Genomic DNA, 16,366 nt, shown 5'->3' on the forward strand with positions numbered 1-16,366 from the left:
GAGACTGAAAAGCTGACAGTATTTTACTGGGTGCTCTTCCCCCAAGCTCCTCCTGCCTCCTCCCTTCCCGAAAACTAAAGAGAGAAAAGATGGACTTAGAGCAACAATAGATTGAGCTCCGATGTCAACTTAAGAGGGAAACACAATGACTCATGAAGCACAGGTTATACAGAAAGATGGTTAGAAATAAAACAAGGAATGAAGGCAGAGAGTTTGGCACCTGAATAAGAAACAGCTCTTGTAAGGGATGAGAGCTAAATATAGAACTCTGCAACACCAAATCACTGATGCCTTTCAAAGGTATGTGATGAAATCTTTGAGGATATATTACAGAACTCAGGAACTAAGTTGACCTGAAGCCAAATACAACTCTCACCGCATCCACCCCAGAATGAGTGAATTCCAGTTTTATCCATAAATAAGAGTGTAGCCAAGGACTTATAAAGAAAAATGTCAGCAAGCATCCATCTCAACATCATTCTGTTGGAAACACACTGACTTTAGAAGATGGCAATAAAACTCCTAAAAAACCCAACTCCAAAACACACCACTAAAAAAAAACAAACAAACAACTGGCAGTGTTGGGGCTGGTTTTTGTGTGTTTTGGTTTTGTTTGCTTGGGTTTTTTTGTTTGGTTTGGTGGGGGGAGGTGTTTTGTTTTGTGGTGGGGTTTTTTTGGTTTGTTGTTTGGGTTTTTTAATGATTTCCCTTTGAGACATTAGTTTTTAAAAGGCACATTTTCAATTTTGTTGAGGCAGTATTCTGCTATAGGGAAGTTATATCAAGAGTAAATTGTCATAGTGCTACCCTGCAATCTTCCTCACTCAGTCTCTTGGATTAACAATTATACACATTTTCATTTGCATGTGAAAATTAGAGAATCTGCCCATAAATTCACCTGTTCAGATATAAATTGGCAGCATTCTACAGCAGTCAATGCACTTCATTAAATATACATAAGTGGAGGATACGGACAACTACTTGTGTGGTTAAAATCCACTGTTTACATTATTGGATCACTTCATGCATATGATGGTATGTACAGAGCTGTGAACAAGGAGTTAGAGAAGAAGCTGCTGTGTTTTGTGCATCCGGCTAGTCAGGTCATGGGGTCTGATCTTCACATGGTGAGGCAGAACAACCCAAGGAACGCAGACCATGTTTCTCTGGCAGTGTTGGCATAATAAAGCTGATGTTACTCCAACCAAAGTTGCAGCTGAGTAGCTGATCTGCTTTTCTTTGAAGATCTCTGTACTCTCCAGGTAACTTCTCCCACTGTCAGGTTTCCATCCAGAAGGGACTTCCAACTCCTCTCTACTGCAGTAGCCTTCTAACCCTGTCGGAGCTCAGGGATTCCTCTCTTTTTCAATTTTGTATCTCACCTGCAGGCAACAAGTGCATCCAAAAGCACTTTGCTCACCTGTCCATACTACCAGCTTCCTAACCACTCTCCTAGCAGACTTTTCTTCCCCATCATTAGACTCACCTTCTCCCATTTCAACCTCTCCTCCTCAGTACCATGTTGTATTACAGTTCAAAACCTGCCCTCTCCTCCTTGCTGCTCTTTATACCCATTCTCCTATCATTGTTCACCACTCTGCACAAACCACCTTTCATCTTGATAATTAGTCCACACTTATTTGCAACTTGCTTTCATATTAAAATTGATAGGAATAGGAAATAGAAGTGCTTTTCAGCAAATGAAAATTACATGTTTTTTCAAAAGTGTCTTCAGTGGACATGACCTATCAACTCATCAGAGCTTTCACAGTTCCCAATGGTACCAGCCTGCACAAGCTGAGCATCTGCTGCTATTACACCCTGAAGATGTTCTCTTGTACTCTGAATTTGAAAAAATATTATTTTCACACAGAAGAGGCATCCTTAGGAAAGCATGTACCTTAGTGTGCCAAAGAACAAACAGCCAAGAGAAATCTCTGCAAGAGAAAGCACCATTGTTTAAAACAACCTACTAATATTTGGTTAGAAGGTCATCATTCAAAGAGGAGTCCACGTTAATTCAGGAACCTTTTGATAATAGGCGTGCCTTGAAGGTAGCTGGCTCAGCAGCCTAGCAGACAAATGATTTTAAATAACCTCCTTGTCTGTTCTGCAGAGGGAAACTATAAAGGGGCAAAGGAATTGTCAAGCAAAGCATCCATCTGAACTTTAGAGAATATATAACTTTTACTTGAGTAGCAATCACATATCATAAAGAATATGCTCTTCAGCACTAGCAGGAAAGCTAGTTTTGACTCAGAGCTTCCTTCAACTTTGAAATAACTGGCACTGTACTTTTTTAATATATCTAGAACCATATCATACTGACTGTACAGTTCACTGCACATATTATTAAATGCACTACATGAAATTCTCCCAGTTGAAATAGTAATTTCTTAAACATGCTCCTTTGTTATTAGTACAAAGACCAGCAAAATTTCTCACCATTTTTACATTTATCTAATTTAATATCCAAGTACTTTAAGAAACCACTTACTTGCATTTGGCAGCTCAGGTCCCATTCAAATTTTTGCTTACTACTGTTCTGACAGTGTATTTAATCTAAATTTGTCATAAAAAGGCCAGCCATCTGAATTCTACTGGGTTAATGCTGGTAGCTCATCACTAAAAGGGAAAATCCTATGTGAATCTCAAAACATTTTCTACTAACAATATTTGAGAGACACTAGCAACATCTGACGTACGCTTTTCCATTTGTCTGAAATGAGTGATTATACTCACAAGAGGTAAGAGTAACCAGAGAGCAAATCTCCCTCTTCAATTACTGACTCAAAAAAGCTGGAGTTGCAGAGGAAGAGCAACAGGGGTAGGCACCAATTAAACAAAAGTGCGCAACTGAAACAAACTCTACATTTTTAACAATTCTTGCAATTAAATGTCATATTTGGCATCACCTGTTGCAGAAATGAAAAACCATATGACTGCTCAGAGGAAAGGCAGGTTCAGAGAACAGACTGACAGTCACCACAAATGTGGTTTATGCTGTTCATACCTTTTTCAAAAGACTGAAAACTTAACCCCACATTCACTGCAGCCCCAGATTCTCATCCTGCAGACAGGCTCCATGGCAGAGAAGGCTCTAGGACCAGCTAAATTCTCATAAAGGTTGCAAGGAACGCAGCTGAAGAATGAAGTGTGCCTCTTCCACAAGATGCAAGGAAAGAAGCCCTGATATAGGTTTATCGTAACAAGAAGGAAGACCAAGCATAAGGAGGACGTTTGAGGTGCTATTTAGAAAATATTTGTTAAGAAACCCAAACCTCAATCAGAGCAATTAAGAGGAAGCAGGGTATCAGCTCAGACGTATCAGCTGCTGAATGGCCAGACTGCTGGTGGAATGAAGAGCAGAAACCCTGAGTAAGATATGGGCTGAGCTAACCACGGAACTGGAAACCAGAAACGCGCTGTAACGTTATACTGTGAGTTTCTCAAGCTAATTATCCCTGTGATTACCAACACCATGGCATGGGGCTACACTGGGTTGCACAGATGTGGGACGGTAGCTGGGGGATCTCTGCAGTACGCTCTGCTGCGCAATGTAGACATGCCTAAGTGCTTCTGTAAGTGATTGCCTTGGGAAAGGAAACAACTTTCCAGTGACAGCTGAAAAGTTTAACTCCTCCTTGTTTCTGGAGTTCTCCTAACCTAGAACAACATGAAAAATTTGGTGTACTCTCAGTCCAAAGGCCAATATTTAAATACTACAGACACTACCACTGATAAAGGGTTGTGCAATAATTATGATTGGACGTGTAGTTGAATAAGGTACAAAGAAGAACTTTCATTATTAATAAAGAACTGCATCTTCTTATTTAAAATCAGGACAGATTGAATTGTGAAGTCTGATGCTTTCTCAGGAGAATCATGGAATGAAAAAGTAGCAAGACAAAGGCCTTCCTCCAAGAGTGCTCCATACAGGGAGCTCTCTTTGAAGCTCTCAAAGAGTTCTTTAAAGATAAGATGAGAAAAGAACATCAGTGTGACTCATTTGGTCTAAATGTCCTATTTCAAATATGCTAAGTGTCAGAAACTGTCTCCATAATTAAAATTTATTCTGAGATGAGAGTAAAATAGAAAAAGGCATAGATAAAAGATTTGCCTTGAAGAGTATGCAGGTAAGGTAGGAGATAAGAGTTCTCTTTAACTTTCCATGAGCTGTTCAGTGGTGAAGCCAGCTCCAGCTTGAGAATTAAACCCCATTGTCTTGAAATAGAATTGCTAAAACTGCTCCTAATGTCATTACTTAAACTTCTCTGATGCTACAGAGTGCAAATGTGGCTAACAATTACACAATTCACAATTACAGTTGCACCTTTGAATTTTTCTACCAGGAAAACCAGGTTCAACAACCCACTTAATTTTCAATTTGTTACCTGTGGCCAGGTGAGATATCAGATGAAAGTACTGTGAGGACTGTTAGTGCCTCTCCTGGTGCATCTGTTGCGTACGGACTTGGGACCACCAACTTGATGACTCCATGTGGACAGTCATCCAGAAATGCAGGTCTGCATTCACCAGAAAATCAGCACTGACTACAAGGTTGAAATCTGACTGTACTTTACAGAGGTCAGGGAACATCTGAGTACTAAAGAAAGTGTCTAGGAGGAAAACCAAAACAAAACATAGTCCAAAAGGGACTGGGGATTCAATAACAGATGTACACACAAAGGTACTTTGTAATGGTAGGTTAGATAAAGGACAGTTTGCAGGAACTATGACTTAAATATCAGCTCCTCTGAAGAGAGCTAGGTAAGAACTGATTGCAAGGTGAGCATCCGTCCATCACTGCTGGACACAAACTGAATTTCACCTCTGTGAGCTGCTGGCCTGGGCAGTAGCCTGGAGGGAGCAGTGACACTGTTAAATTTTAAATCCTTCTATCAGAAAGTGGATGCTTAGTTTACCTTTATTCCTTACATTTTATCTTCATTTCCTCCAGATACAGTATTCTAAAGATTTAAGTCTGACAAACAGACTAAGGTGTGCACACTGTTTCCTGGACTGCGAGGTGTATGCGTACAAAGTGAGTATTGTTCTTATTTCAGGTCATGTTCAGCTCACAGCAAGAGCCACAGACCCTTGGAAAAAGTCTGTTTTTCAGGTAGGTAGGAAAAACCTGGCAGGACTATTAGTTAAAAAGAATCAGAAAAGCAGATCAATAGGATGCAGAAATCACAGCTGTGTATAACATACTGATCTCCAAGCCTCTCAGGAGCTAAGTAAAGCCCTACAGAAAGCTCTTCAACTATCTCCTATGAGGTGGCAGGCACATGTGAACTCAGGAACAAAAGAGATTTACAAGCCATTCAGCATCACACATTCAGTGGCTTTTCTTCAAAACCTGAAATGCCTTCCTCAATATACTACTTTGTAATCACTGTAGTACCTGCTGACAGAAATATTATATCAACAATTAGATACATCCTGCCCAGGACATTAAACAGTGAACCACCACCTTATTCTTAAAAATCAATGTCTTGCTACCTTAAAAAGAGATGGTTTTTTGTAAGGCATAACACAGCTGGATGTGTAAACATCCAGCATAGAATCAAGTACCTGGTGAAAAGTAAATAAAGTGCAGAAAATGAAAGAAGTAGTAGAGGATAACAGTTTAGGATAAAGTTGACATAGGAGCTTAAGCTGTCACTATTCAGGCTGCCATAGAGCTGCTGCTGAAGAGAAAGATTAAAAACTCAGATTCTAAGTTTAAATATAAGGAAAAATCTTGAATTCCCAGCTGGTATGGCTAGAAATGCCACACCCAGAACCCTCCAAAGAGGACAGTTAGGTACTTAGTGCTCAGCTGATACAGGAGCGAGTGTTATTGTTACTGCTGTTGCTGAGATGCCCAAATAGTTTTGAGAATCAGATTCTTCACTTCCCTCTTTGTAACAGGAAACAGTAATTTTTGCTGCTGCACAGCTATTAGGACAAGCATGTTCAATCATGAATGGTTGTGGCAATAAGGACCATATAAACTCCTAAGGGAGTAAGAAAATAAGATACCAAATTAAACTCTCTGTGGGGGTTCTGATCTCATTTGCAGACAAGTAAATATTGAGTGAATTTTGGATTTTGGTGGAATTACCCTGGATTTTCACTGTCTGAGCCTGAACCTGAGCCAGGCCCAGCCTGTGTTCAGGTAAGCTCATTAAATACATGCCAACTCCTTTGATTCTGCTGGGAGCACTCACATGTTTAAAGATAATCGTATGCTTAAAGGCTTTGGAGGATCAGGGCAAGAGGGCTCAGCCACTTACAGGACTGAACTATCCTGCTTTATGTACTAAACATCTGAAGAAAATAAGAGTGCAGTTGTCACCACTGCCTACCAATGCCCTGAAATAGAAGGTTATCATTTAATCACTCAAGTCAAAGTCATTTTCTCTTCGGGGGGAAAAAGCCATTTTAACAGTGACATCTTCAGACCTTTGGCTTTTGTGGTCTGTGTCACTCTTTTTAGATGATCCTTCAGGACAGTTATAGTCCCATAGCTGCAGCAACTCCACGTATATCCAGACAGACAGGATTTAGAGCTTATTTCCATTTAGTATTGGACAAGGCTCAGGCATTGCTCCTTCCTTCTTCTTGCAGTGCCAGTACTCAGGAGCAAGGCAAGGTGAAAGCTTCACATCCCCCATGGGAGGACCCAGGAGGTGCTGGCAAAACCCAAGTCAAGAACAAGGTTTTGCTGAGGGAAAGGATGATTATGAGTGCACTGAGGGTTGCAGGGCCCAACTCCAGGCAATACCAGGCTGCCTGGCCTCACTCCTTCTCTCCCTGGGATGAACTACTCCAGGCCAGGCAGCTTAGCTGCAGCAGGACAGGGGTAAATACTCCCCTTGGCAAAAGCCTTGGCAAATGGGATACCAAGTCTTCACTTTTCACCTCCACTGAAAGCAGACAACATGATGAAAAACATTGTGGAAGATTAGGAAATGTGTTAAATTTAGTATCAAGGGACCATAATGCTGATAAAGTTTGTAAGTAGGGTCATATATCTTAGTAGGAACCTCCATTCAAGGAACCAGTGAGCTCCTCTCAGGCAGCTGTTGGTCCAGATTAAATCTGAGGTCAAATGCACCAATGGCACAGGTGCTGAACCTCCTCACTGGTGTCTCACAGCCAAGTGTGCTGGGTCTGGACATCTCAAACATGACCGGCACAGCAGCTGTACCTATCTTTCACATGGCTCATCTCTATTATTCTCCACTGGAATGCAAAGTCTTTTTCAGTTCTGAACAATATATTAAGTTAAGAAACCTCTCACAGGTCTCCATGATTTCAAATACAGGTTCTCCTCCTCCTTCTTCTTTCTTATTCTCCTCTAAAACACAGAAATGCACATGTATTAACATAATTAAATGAGGGAGCTGTGCTAATAGGACTCACTTGGTCTAGAAGAAAAGTCTATAATTAGAGTGCCAAGTAACAATACTATCAGTAGTAACACAATGCTTGGAGCACCAAAAGGACATTCACTATGACAACATAAAGGCTCTGAAATTCTGCTGGTGACAAAACCGTGTGTGCACATGGAGGAGGCAGAAAATCCAGCCTCCCACATGATGTGCTTCAATGTCCTACCTCTTCCTCGCCCCCGGAACTGGCTCTGCCAGTCACCCCATTGCTAGGGATGAAGATAACAAGCCATTGTCAAGGGCAACTGCAGGGCTGCTTGTTTTGCATTAGCATCCTTAGCATTTTCTACCTAATCAGATTTCCTGTTGGTTGAGGAAAGCTGCCTTTCCTCATTACCAGCTGCTATCACAGATTTCCCTCTCCACATCCCCAATACATATTTTGCCATGCTTGTCTGCTTTTCTGTGTAAAAAGGTTATGTATGCCTGGAGGGAGACTAAATGTTACAAAAAAAAATTAAAAAAAAAAAGGGGGGGTGGCAAAAAATCCCACATGAAAACAGAACTGTGGGCAAGAGGCCAAGACTCTCGATTATGTGACTGTGACTAACCAATGGGTGTTTTTAAAAAACCTTTCTCTCATTATATTCCCTCCTCTGGATGTAATAATACAACTCAAATTAGTTTTCCAGGAGCAGACTTCTTTTTATGTAACCATGTTTTATACAGATAGCAGCAGCTTATGTTTAAACTATTTAAGAGAACAAATAGCTGCAAAATGTACTTCAGATGGCCCTTCTCCTGCTAGCAGCGTATTCCTGACTTGAGGGAAGCTACAAAAACACCCTGTATTTTGCTGCTGCTTGGATGTAATTGTAAACAATGCCCAATGCCCACAGGACCTAGCATCCAGGTAAGGATGTCAGGTCTGCTTGTTTTATTGCACTTGAGAGCTCCATGACATTGTAAACTGTAGAACGACTTTGACAAAACAAAGCTGGAATGATGTAAAATAAAGCAGTAGTTCATTTTTTAACTTAGTCCAGTGTTTCCCATAGCATTAGGAAAGGTAGCATCCTATCTGAATTGCAATCCAAACTGGTAGACATCACCCTGCTGGCACTGGACCCAAATGGAAATTTCCACATTTTGGGAAAATAATTCCACATTTTGAAAATAACATTGTTGTGATTTCCTATTGTTCTCCTCTTTCCTTCCACATCTACTGCTTAAAAATAAGTAAGTAAATAAGTAAATAAGTAAATAAATAAATAAATGAATGAATGAATAAATAAATAAATAAATAAGGACTGGCCTTGCTAGACCTCCTAGACCAAAGACCTTCTATGTGTCCTCCAGGCTGATATCAAATGTACTGGCCCTGGACCTATTCTGCTAAGGTGCATTTGAGGCATATGTGTGTTGTGAAAAATGATGACATTGCAATTAGGCAGATAGCGTATCAGGAAAACAAGAAACCAAGACAGGCTAATTTAGGAAACAGAGATCTAATTTTCTCATTCATTTTCTTGCTTTTAGGAATGGACCTGAGATACAAGAAATGATGGACCACTCGGTTCAGATACCAGAGTGAGGTGGTATTTAAGTCTTTCAGCAAATGGTAGAACATTCCCCAAACACCTCAACGAAAAGCCGGGAAAAACTTTTACCTGGTATCATCACACATGCTTAAGGAGTTCAAGTTCTGAAGTGTTAAATGAGATACCCCAAGCATTAACCTTGTATGAAAGTGGTTAAGAAGTGCAGAAGAGAACTCTACCATATAAATGAAATATTTAGAAAAAGAGTTGCAAAGTCAGAAACACGCAGGATTTACTATGTGTTTCCATGTCATTACTTAGCAAAAAAAAAAAAAAGGTTCATTTTTATACTCTGCAGCATCTTTCAAGTCTGCAATTTTCCATAAAACTTCCATTATGACATTTTACTCAGTTTTCCTAATAGCTTCTTAGTTGTCATACTTTCCTGTACCTTCAAAAATGGGTAAATTATGCTACAGTACCAGGTTATTTTCATTCATCCTCACAATTGAGTTGTTAACTACTGGGTTCACACTAGAATGTATTCAGGTAGGGTTTATTTCAGCCACTCCATTAACTTCAACAGACTATTTTAGTGTTTGCACTGAAAGCACAGTTCAGACAATTTCACACTCAAATTTTTTTCAAGCTTCATGCCAACAAACCACTGAGGATGACACACATCAGTCTTTCAGTGGGTCTAAAACACCATTTCCAGGTAATTCACAGATTTTGAAGAAAAGGCAAAAGCCACCTGGACAATTTAGGCTCGGAGAGGCTAAAGGACTCTTAAAGGTAGATCTTCCCTCCCATGCTAGAGAGGAATTATCCTTCACAGATATACATACATAAATCAGGCAACATTAAAAATTGATACCCCCATGAATTTCCATCAACTCAGATGGTTGTGGGATAAGTCAATGCAGCCACAGCTGCTTGTGCCCTGTCTAGTAATGCAAAATTCTTGGAGGAGAGGAAGAGAGGCAAAAAGGGGAAGAGGCATTCATTCATCCTTATATACTGCAGTAAAGAATGAAAAGCTTTCGTTCTAGAACTAAACATTTTCAGTAAGGATGATTAACAATACCATATGCCATGGAGGAAGGATTAACACAGCTGCTGTAGGAGAGAGACGGTCTGTAGATTTATGGAGAATCGAATCACTGCTGGCTTCCAGTTGACAATGCAGCAGAACTGATGCTTCCCAGGTCTTCACTTAGAGCCTGCACCTTGCAAGCTTCTCCTGGTGGATCCTGAATTGCTCAGCATTGAACCAAACCATGCCCCCAGCAGACTCCAGCTCTGGAGATAAAAGGCCCAGCACAACTCCACTTCCCTTGTTCCTCTTGAACATTACATGCCATTAGAATGCAAATTGTTGATTTATTCAATGAAAATGATCAGACCTAGCTAAGAGCTAGTCTGCAGCAAGAATTCAGCTCCCAGGACAAGTTCCACTGAAATGACCATCAACTTCCTCTGGAGCTTCACATGAGCACAAAGAAAAAAGTGAACACAGCCTGTGAGTCAATGATGCCAAGTTTAGGGCCCTTCTCTTTATGGCTCCCATGGAATCTTTCATTTCACCAAATATCACTTGCTGAGGATACTGAGCACCTCTAGTAGCTCAGCTCTCATCATCTTCCCAGAGGAGCCTGACACAAACAGTTCTGTACTCACAATTTTCTCACGAACAACACAAATCCTGACAGATAATGAGAAATGCATTGTATTTCCTAATCCAGAAGAGTGCTATAGGATTCACATTTCCTTCATGTTTATTGAGTTCAGAATTCTGAAATCACAGCTCCTATCGAGTCAGCCCCAGAACTGAGAGGAGAATTAAGACTTTGTGTTTTCAAACCCCATTTTTAATATTCAGTTATATCACCACTGAAAGAAAAAAAACCCTCCCCACACCTTACACCGGTGTTTGTGTCAGACTTCATATTTCTGATGAGTTGAGAAAGAAATGCTATTTCAGTAAAATACTATTTAAATAAAAGACACAGATCTCCTAGAAGTGGTGCAAAGAACATTCATGCAAAATCTGGAGTATGTAACAGGAGAAAGCAATTGACTGAAATATTTTGGGCTGTGACAGCTCAGCAACCAATGCCCATCATTACAGAGAGAATAATGCAAGTGATTTGCGAGGAAGGGCTCCAACCTGCTCAGTTTGCCATTCCTGCAGACTCAATTGTAGCAGAATCCAGCTCTGAATATTTCATCTTAAAATACATCTACCAACAATAGCATTATTTGTCTTGGCAGATACTGGAGCTTATGCAAAAAGTAGAAGGCTTACCATGTGGAATACGAGGCAGTAATACAAAACACATACAGAACAATATGAGAAAATATTAAAAAATATAATTTATAATAGCTTAATCTTACGTACACTATAAAAACAAATTACAGATATAGATAGCTCATTAGTGTATTCATATTAGTATACACAGCATTATAGAAGGGACCATACCTTTGCTTTATCTGAAAAGGAAAACATTCTACTTATGTTTTTTTTTTTCTGCTCTGCATGCATTTCATTTTCCAAAATGCAACTGGGCGTGCATTACATACAAACTTCATCCTGCTTCTCTAAAGTACAGCTGTCATGAGCATTCTCTAGCGCTATGCAGAAGCCTTATGGAGTGAAAAGTGCTGGGGACAAGCTGAATCTGAGTCTAAGTGCCATATTTTCAGCAGAGTGCAGCTTCAGAAATGCTACTGGAAAAAACCAACTAGAAATTGATGCCGTTTTAAGTAGCAAGCAACTTTTGGCAGCCAAAAAAGGGCAGTGTGTAATGATGAGAGCTGAAACAAACACACTTTATTTAAGAATAAGCAGCGTCAGTTCTTGTCTAGAACGATATCGTACATGGCGTATATTATAGTGTCCCGTGATAGCTGGATCAGACACTAACAGGCAAGCAAAGGGGACATGGAGTGCATCACGCTGCCTGCATCAGTTGCACCGCACTGACACAGGCTGGAAAACACACAGCACACTCTAGGGACATACATGGAAAAAATAAAAATAAAAGAAACAAACAGAACATGGATCCATAGTGCCACAAACCTTCCGGCTCTGTGTTCTCTTTGAGGTGCACTTGCTTCAGTGGGCAGCAGAAGATTTCGTGACACTTAGCACGAAAAGGGGACTCTTTTTTCTTTAACTCCGCAGATTGGATCGAATCTTGCCGTAACATAATGTACTCCTGTGTGCCAGGGGGAGCGTCATCCATAACTGTGGTCACCACATAACAAAATGAACTCAAGTTAGAGCTTGAGGAAAGCAATCTAGAGAATTAAATCAACTATATACTGTCAGGGTGGGGGAAAGAAAGGAGGGGAAGAAATGTTTATAGGAAGGAAAATAGAATTTAAAATGTAAAGTATCTCAGTCATGGTAGCAGAAGGGTGGGGAAAATATTTACTTTTATAAACAACACTTCTCATAAACACCAATGCTTTTTATTTTTTCATGCAGCTTTAATAAACAGTAGAATAAAATCCTGCTCCAAAAAGCAACAGGGTTTTCTCCTATGTCTTCACTTTATTCTACTCTAGCACCTATATCTATTCTGCATGCAGATTAAAAAAAAACAAGCAAACAAAGCATGCTGTTATTGCCTTGCCATAGGCAAACTCTACGTTAATATCAGGAAGTAATCATTCCACATCTGCAAGTAACGAAACATCACTGTATCTATTCCCCAAAGTAAAAAGAACATGCTTGTATCAGGATATGTAATTATACGCAGTTCCTTAGAGCAAAGATGATAATCCAATGACATTTGACTTGATCATAATTTTCAATGGACAGAAGAGTAGATGTACAAAGAGAAAGCACATTAATCCTTTAGACGGTTTTCTTGTAAAACAGCAATTCTTTTTTTAAAGTTGATCTTATAAATCAATACTGCCATCAATAATATAAATGACATGCAGCCTGAAATGTTTTTGGGATGGGGTCAGACTACTAAATGGTAAAAAAGATAAAATATATAGCATATAGAAAGCTCCAGCTACCTCAGACATTACTAAAAATAATTGAAACATTTTTCCACTATCTGAAAAGTGAAACCTTAATAACAGAGATAGTGAGATTCCTCAGCTTACAGCTTTAAGGCACAGATCATCTCTCAAGAACAAAAATGAAATGCTTTTTCGAAAGACAGTCTCTAACCAATACTCGTTATTTATAGTATGATGCAGAAATATAAAACCACAGCCAAAAACAAAAACAAAAACCAATCCAAACCCTTGGAAAGTAAAATTCTAACAATCAGGATAGTAACTATTGATAGACTAGTCTACAACTGTAGATGTACTAGATAAGTTTATATGGGTGTAGAAGTGTTGGCCATTAGTTCAAACAATTTAACTTTTTCCTAAATATCTGCCAATGTATAATAATTTTAAAGAACTCTCAGGTTAACATTTAGAATCATAGAATCATTTTGGTTGGAAGAGACCCTCAAGACCATCGAGTCTAACCATAACCTAACATTGTCACTAAACCACATCCCTAAGAGCCTCATCTACATGTCTTTTAAACACCTCCAGAGATAGTGACTCCACCACTGCCCTGGGCAGCCTGTTCCACTGCTTCACAACCCTTTCTGTTAAGAAATTTTTCCTAATATCCAATCTGAACCTTCCCTGGTACAATGTGAGTCCATTTCCCCTCATCCTATCACTTGCTGCTTGGGAAAAAAGACCAACACCCTCTATGAACAGCCCCAGTTCCCTCAGTTGCTCCTCATAAGACTTGTTCTCTAGACTCCTCATCAGCAATTGCCTTTGGATTCCCTCAAACAAATATGATCCTCTTGCATTTTCGTGCATTTGATTTCTTCTCTTTTAACAAGGATGATACTAATAAGAATCACATCTAGGTGATAAATAAGTGATTCAACTTGATAGTCTTTCTTTTCACAGTGGGCAGTCACCTTCTTTCAAGACCTCATTAATCCATAGGAGACACTTTGCACCTTGGCAGTTGTTGCTTCATTAGAATACATGCAGTGTCAGTAACACACACTAATAATCCATATAAGGTGACATTTAAACGGATGCACGAGCTAATGGGAAAGCACAAGTGGTTCAAAAAAGAGCAGCGGGTCAATGGACCACAAGGTCTGGGTTGCCAGATAATCATTCCCTTAACAATATTAGTTTGACTTGTTTGGAGGGTACATATGTGTTCACGAATCACACTGACAGCCCTGAGACTGAAAGGCAGTTACTGGGAGTAATTAGAGTCAACACCCAAGAGTTAACAATTAGAGTAAAAAGAGTCAACAGCAGAGATAAGCCAAAGACCAACAAGTCCTGCTGGGTCTCTCCTCCAAAAAGACACCAGAAAGAAGCTGCTGTTGCAAGCATCTGCATAAAGCCACCAGCAAGCTGCGCCACTGACGTCGATGATGTGGGAGCTCTACATGCACGTCCCTCTGACTTTTGCAGGGCTAAAGGACAACATGAATACACATGAATAGCCACAAGAGGAACGAATGCACAGCTACCTCCTGCCAGCAAGCTGGCTGACGCACAGGGGAGCATGCCCCACTGTCAAAAACCCAGCTGTGGGCCAAAGGCATGTTCCTGGGCTGACTCTCCAAGAGGCAGAGCCCTTCCAAAGAAGTCCAGCTCAGCTGCAGGAGTTTAGAGAATTACCTAATGCTGTGTGGTGCTGGACTGCTACAGAAAGCAGGCGAGGAGCTGCTAAACAGTGTCTGCAGGGGAGACGGACCTACTGGTGATGACCCATGGCTATGACATCAGGGCCGATTCTTCCAGCCACAAGAGCTGTTTGGCACTGGACTGATTTCTCAGCCTCTGTAAGCTCAGAGGGCTCATGCAGCATCTGCAAACCAACTCCACGAACTGATTCCATTTATCAAATGTTCGGCAAATAGTTGCTTGACATCATTAGGTAGGTCCACCACATCTCATGGCAAGCTCACTAAGACAGGTAGAGAAGTTAAAACTGGTCCTTTACCAGTCACCTACACACTCATATCACCATCTACACACAGATTTATTTAAATGTGAATAAGTCACAAGGACAACCATAATAATAAACGAAGCACATGCTGAAATCAATTGAAGCACATGCTGAAATCAGTAAAAGCATATCAGGTTACTAGAATCTAGGACAGTGGGTGCAAATGAGCCTTGGTTTTGAGGACCATCATAGCACTGACATCTGGAGCAAACCCTAGGAACCACAGCTCTAATAAAGCTTTAATGCTGGAATGATGTATGGATAACTTAATTGATGTCAGTGTTTTGAAGGGAACTGCTACAACCTTTTCTTAACATGATGGATGGCCTCACGTCAGGCTGAGAATTTATTACAAAACTAGGAACACCCCTTAACCTCAATGCCTCCTTTTCACTGCTATGATGGCAGCCAGACATCCTCATGGAGCCACTGAAATTACAGCTACAGGACCTCAATTATGGGTCCCAAGAACCAATCCACAGGGAACTTACAGTGACACAGAATCTAATGTAAAAAGCTTTAAAAACCAATTTTTTGTCAATTTTTTTTGTTTATTAAAATAGTCAGTATAAAACCACAAAAGGAGTATTATTAAACAACTGTGAACAAGCACTTTGGAAAAGGGAGAAACATCACCAGGAATCCACTACGATTTAGCTAATGGGACAAAAAACACACTTAGGAAAGAATCACACATACACCAGAGTATGAGAGAAATTGTAAGTTTTAGGGTAGATGTATTATTTGGATTCCAAAAATCCAAAGCAGTATTTACATACTGTGCTGTGTGGAGCAGAAGACTTTGTTTTCACTCAGCTGTTCCCTCCACCACAGACTCTGCTAATTGCAGGACCTGGGATACACTTACACTCCTTACAGATACATGAGCTAGCTTTAGATCAGCTAATTTGGGTAGTAATTGAAAGCCAACAACAAGCTAAACAAGGGCAGCAGAAGACCCAGGAGAAGCCTGGCAGATGCCAAGCTTCACTCCATCACATGGATGCTGTTCTCAAGAGCAGGTAGAAGAAAACTTCATTGAGGCATACCTACATTTCCTTGACCATCTTGCTGAAGGCATATGCGGAGTCATCCTGTTGTTATACTTGAGGAGCTAACATGCTCCCTATCCCCATGGGTAGAACACCTCCCTGGTCTACATTTCCATCTTCCCATGAGTAAAACCGGGACAAGACTTCATGTGTCATGGACACAGGAGTTTAAGATACTAGTGAAGAACTTGCATATTCTCAGTTGGAAGATGATAAAGAAAAGATTCACAGCTTAAAAAAAAATATATATATATATATTTTTTTTTCTTCCATGCACCCTCCCCTCACAATTTGATGGAGAGACCAGCAATTATGTGTACATGAGAGGAATTTGCTCAGCAGTTAACATAAAAAAGCTGTAGTAACTATTATGTT

The 16,366-nt window shown here is 40.2% G+C and overlaps 1 protein-coding gene across 2 annotated transcripts in view; it reads right to left on the bottom strand.

The window, feature by feature from the left end:
• The window catches only part of FGF13 (fibroblast growth factor 13), a gene marked incomplete at its 5' end in the record, with an annotated part of 238,418 nt that overhangs the window by 96,981 nt on the left and 125,071 nt on the right, over positions 1 to 16,366 (bottom strand). For both annotated transcript variants that reach the window (XM_082062312.1, XM_082062310.1), the window contains one exon: positions 12,006 to 12,173. In XM_082062312.1, coding sequence (XP_081918438.1) covers positions 12,006 to 12,173 — 168 coding nt within the window. The remainder of the gene's footprint in view (positions 1 to 12,005; positions 12,174 to 16,366) is intronic.

The sequence above is a fragment of the Streptopelia decaocto genome (assembly GCF_964273445.1).
Source record: "Streptopelia decaocto genome assembly, chromosome: 10".
NCBI classification, from domain to species: Eukaryota; Metazoa; Chordata; class Aves; order Columbiformes; family Columbidae; genus Streptopelia; species Streptopelia decaocto.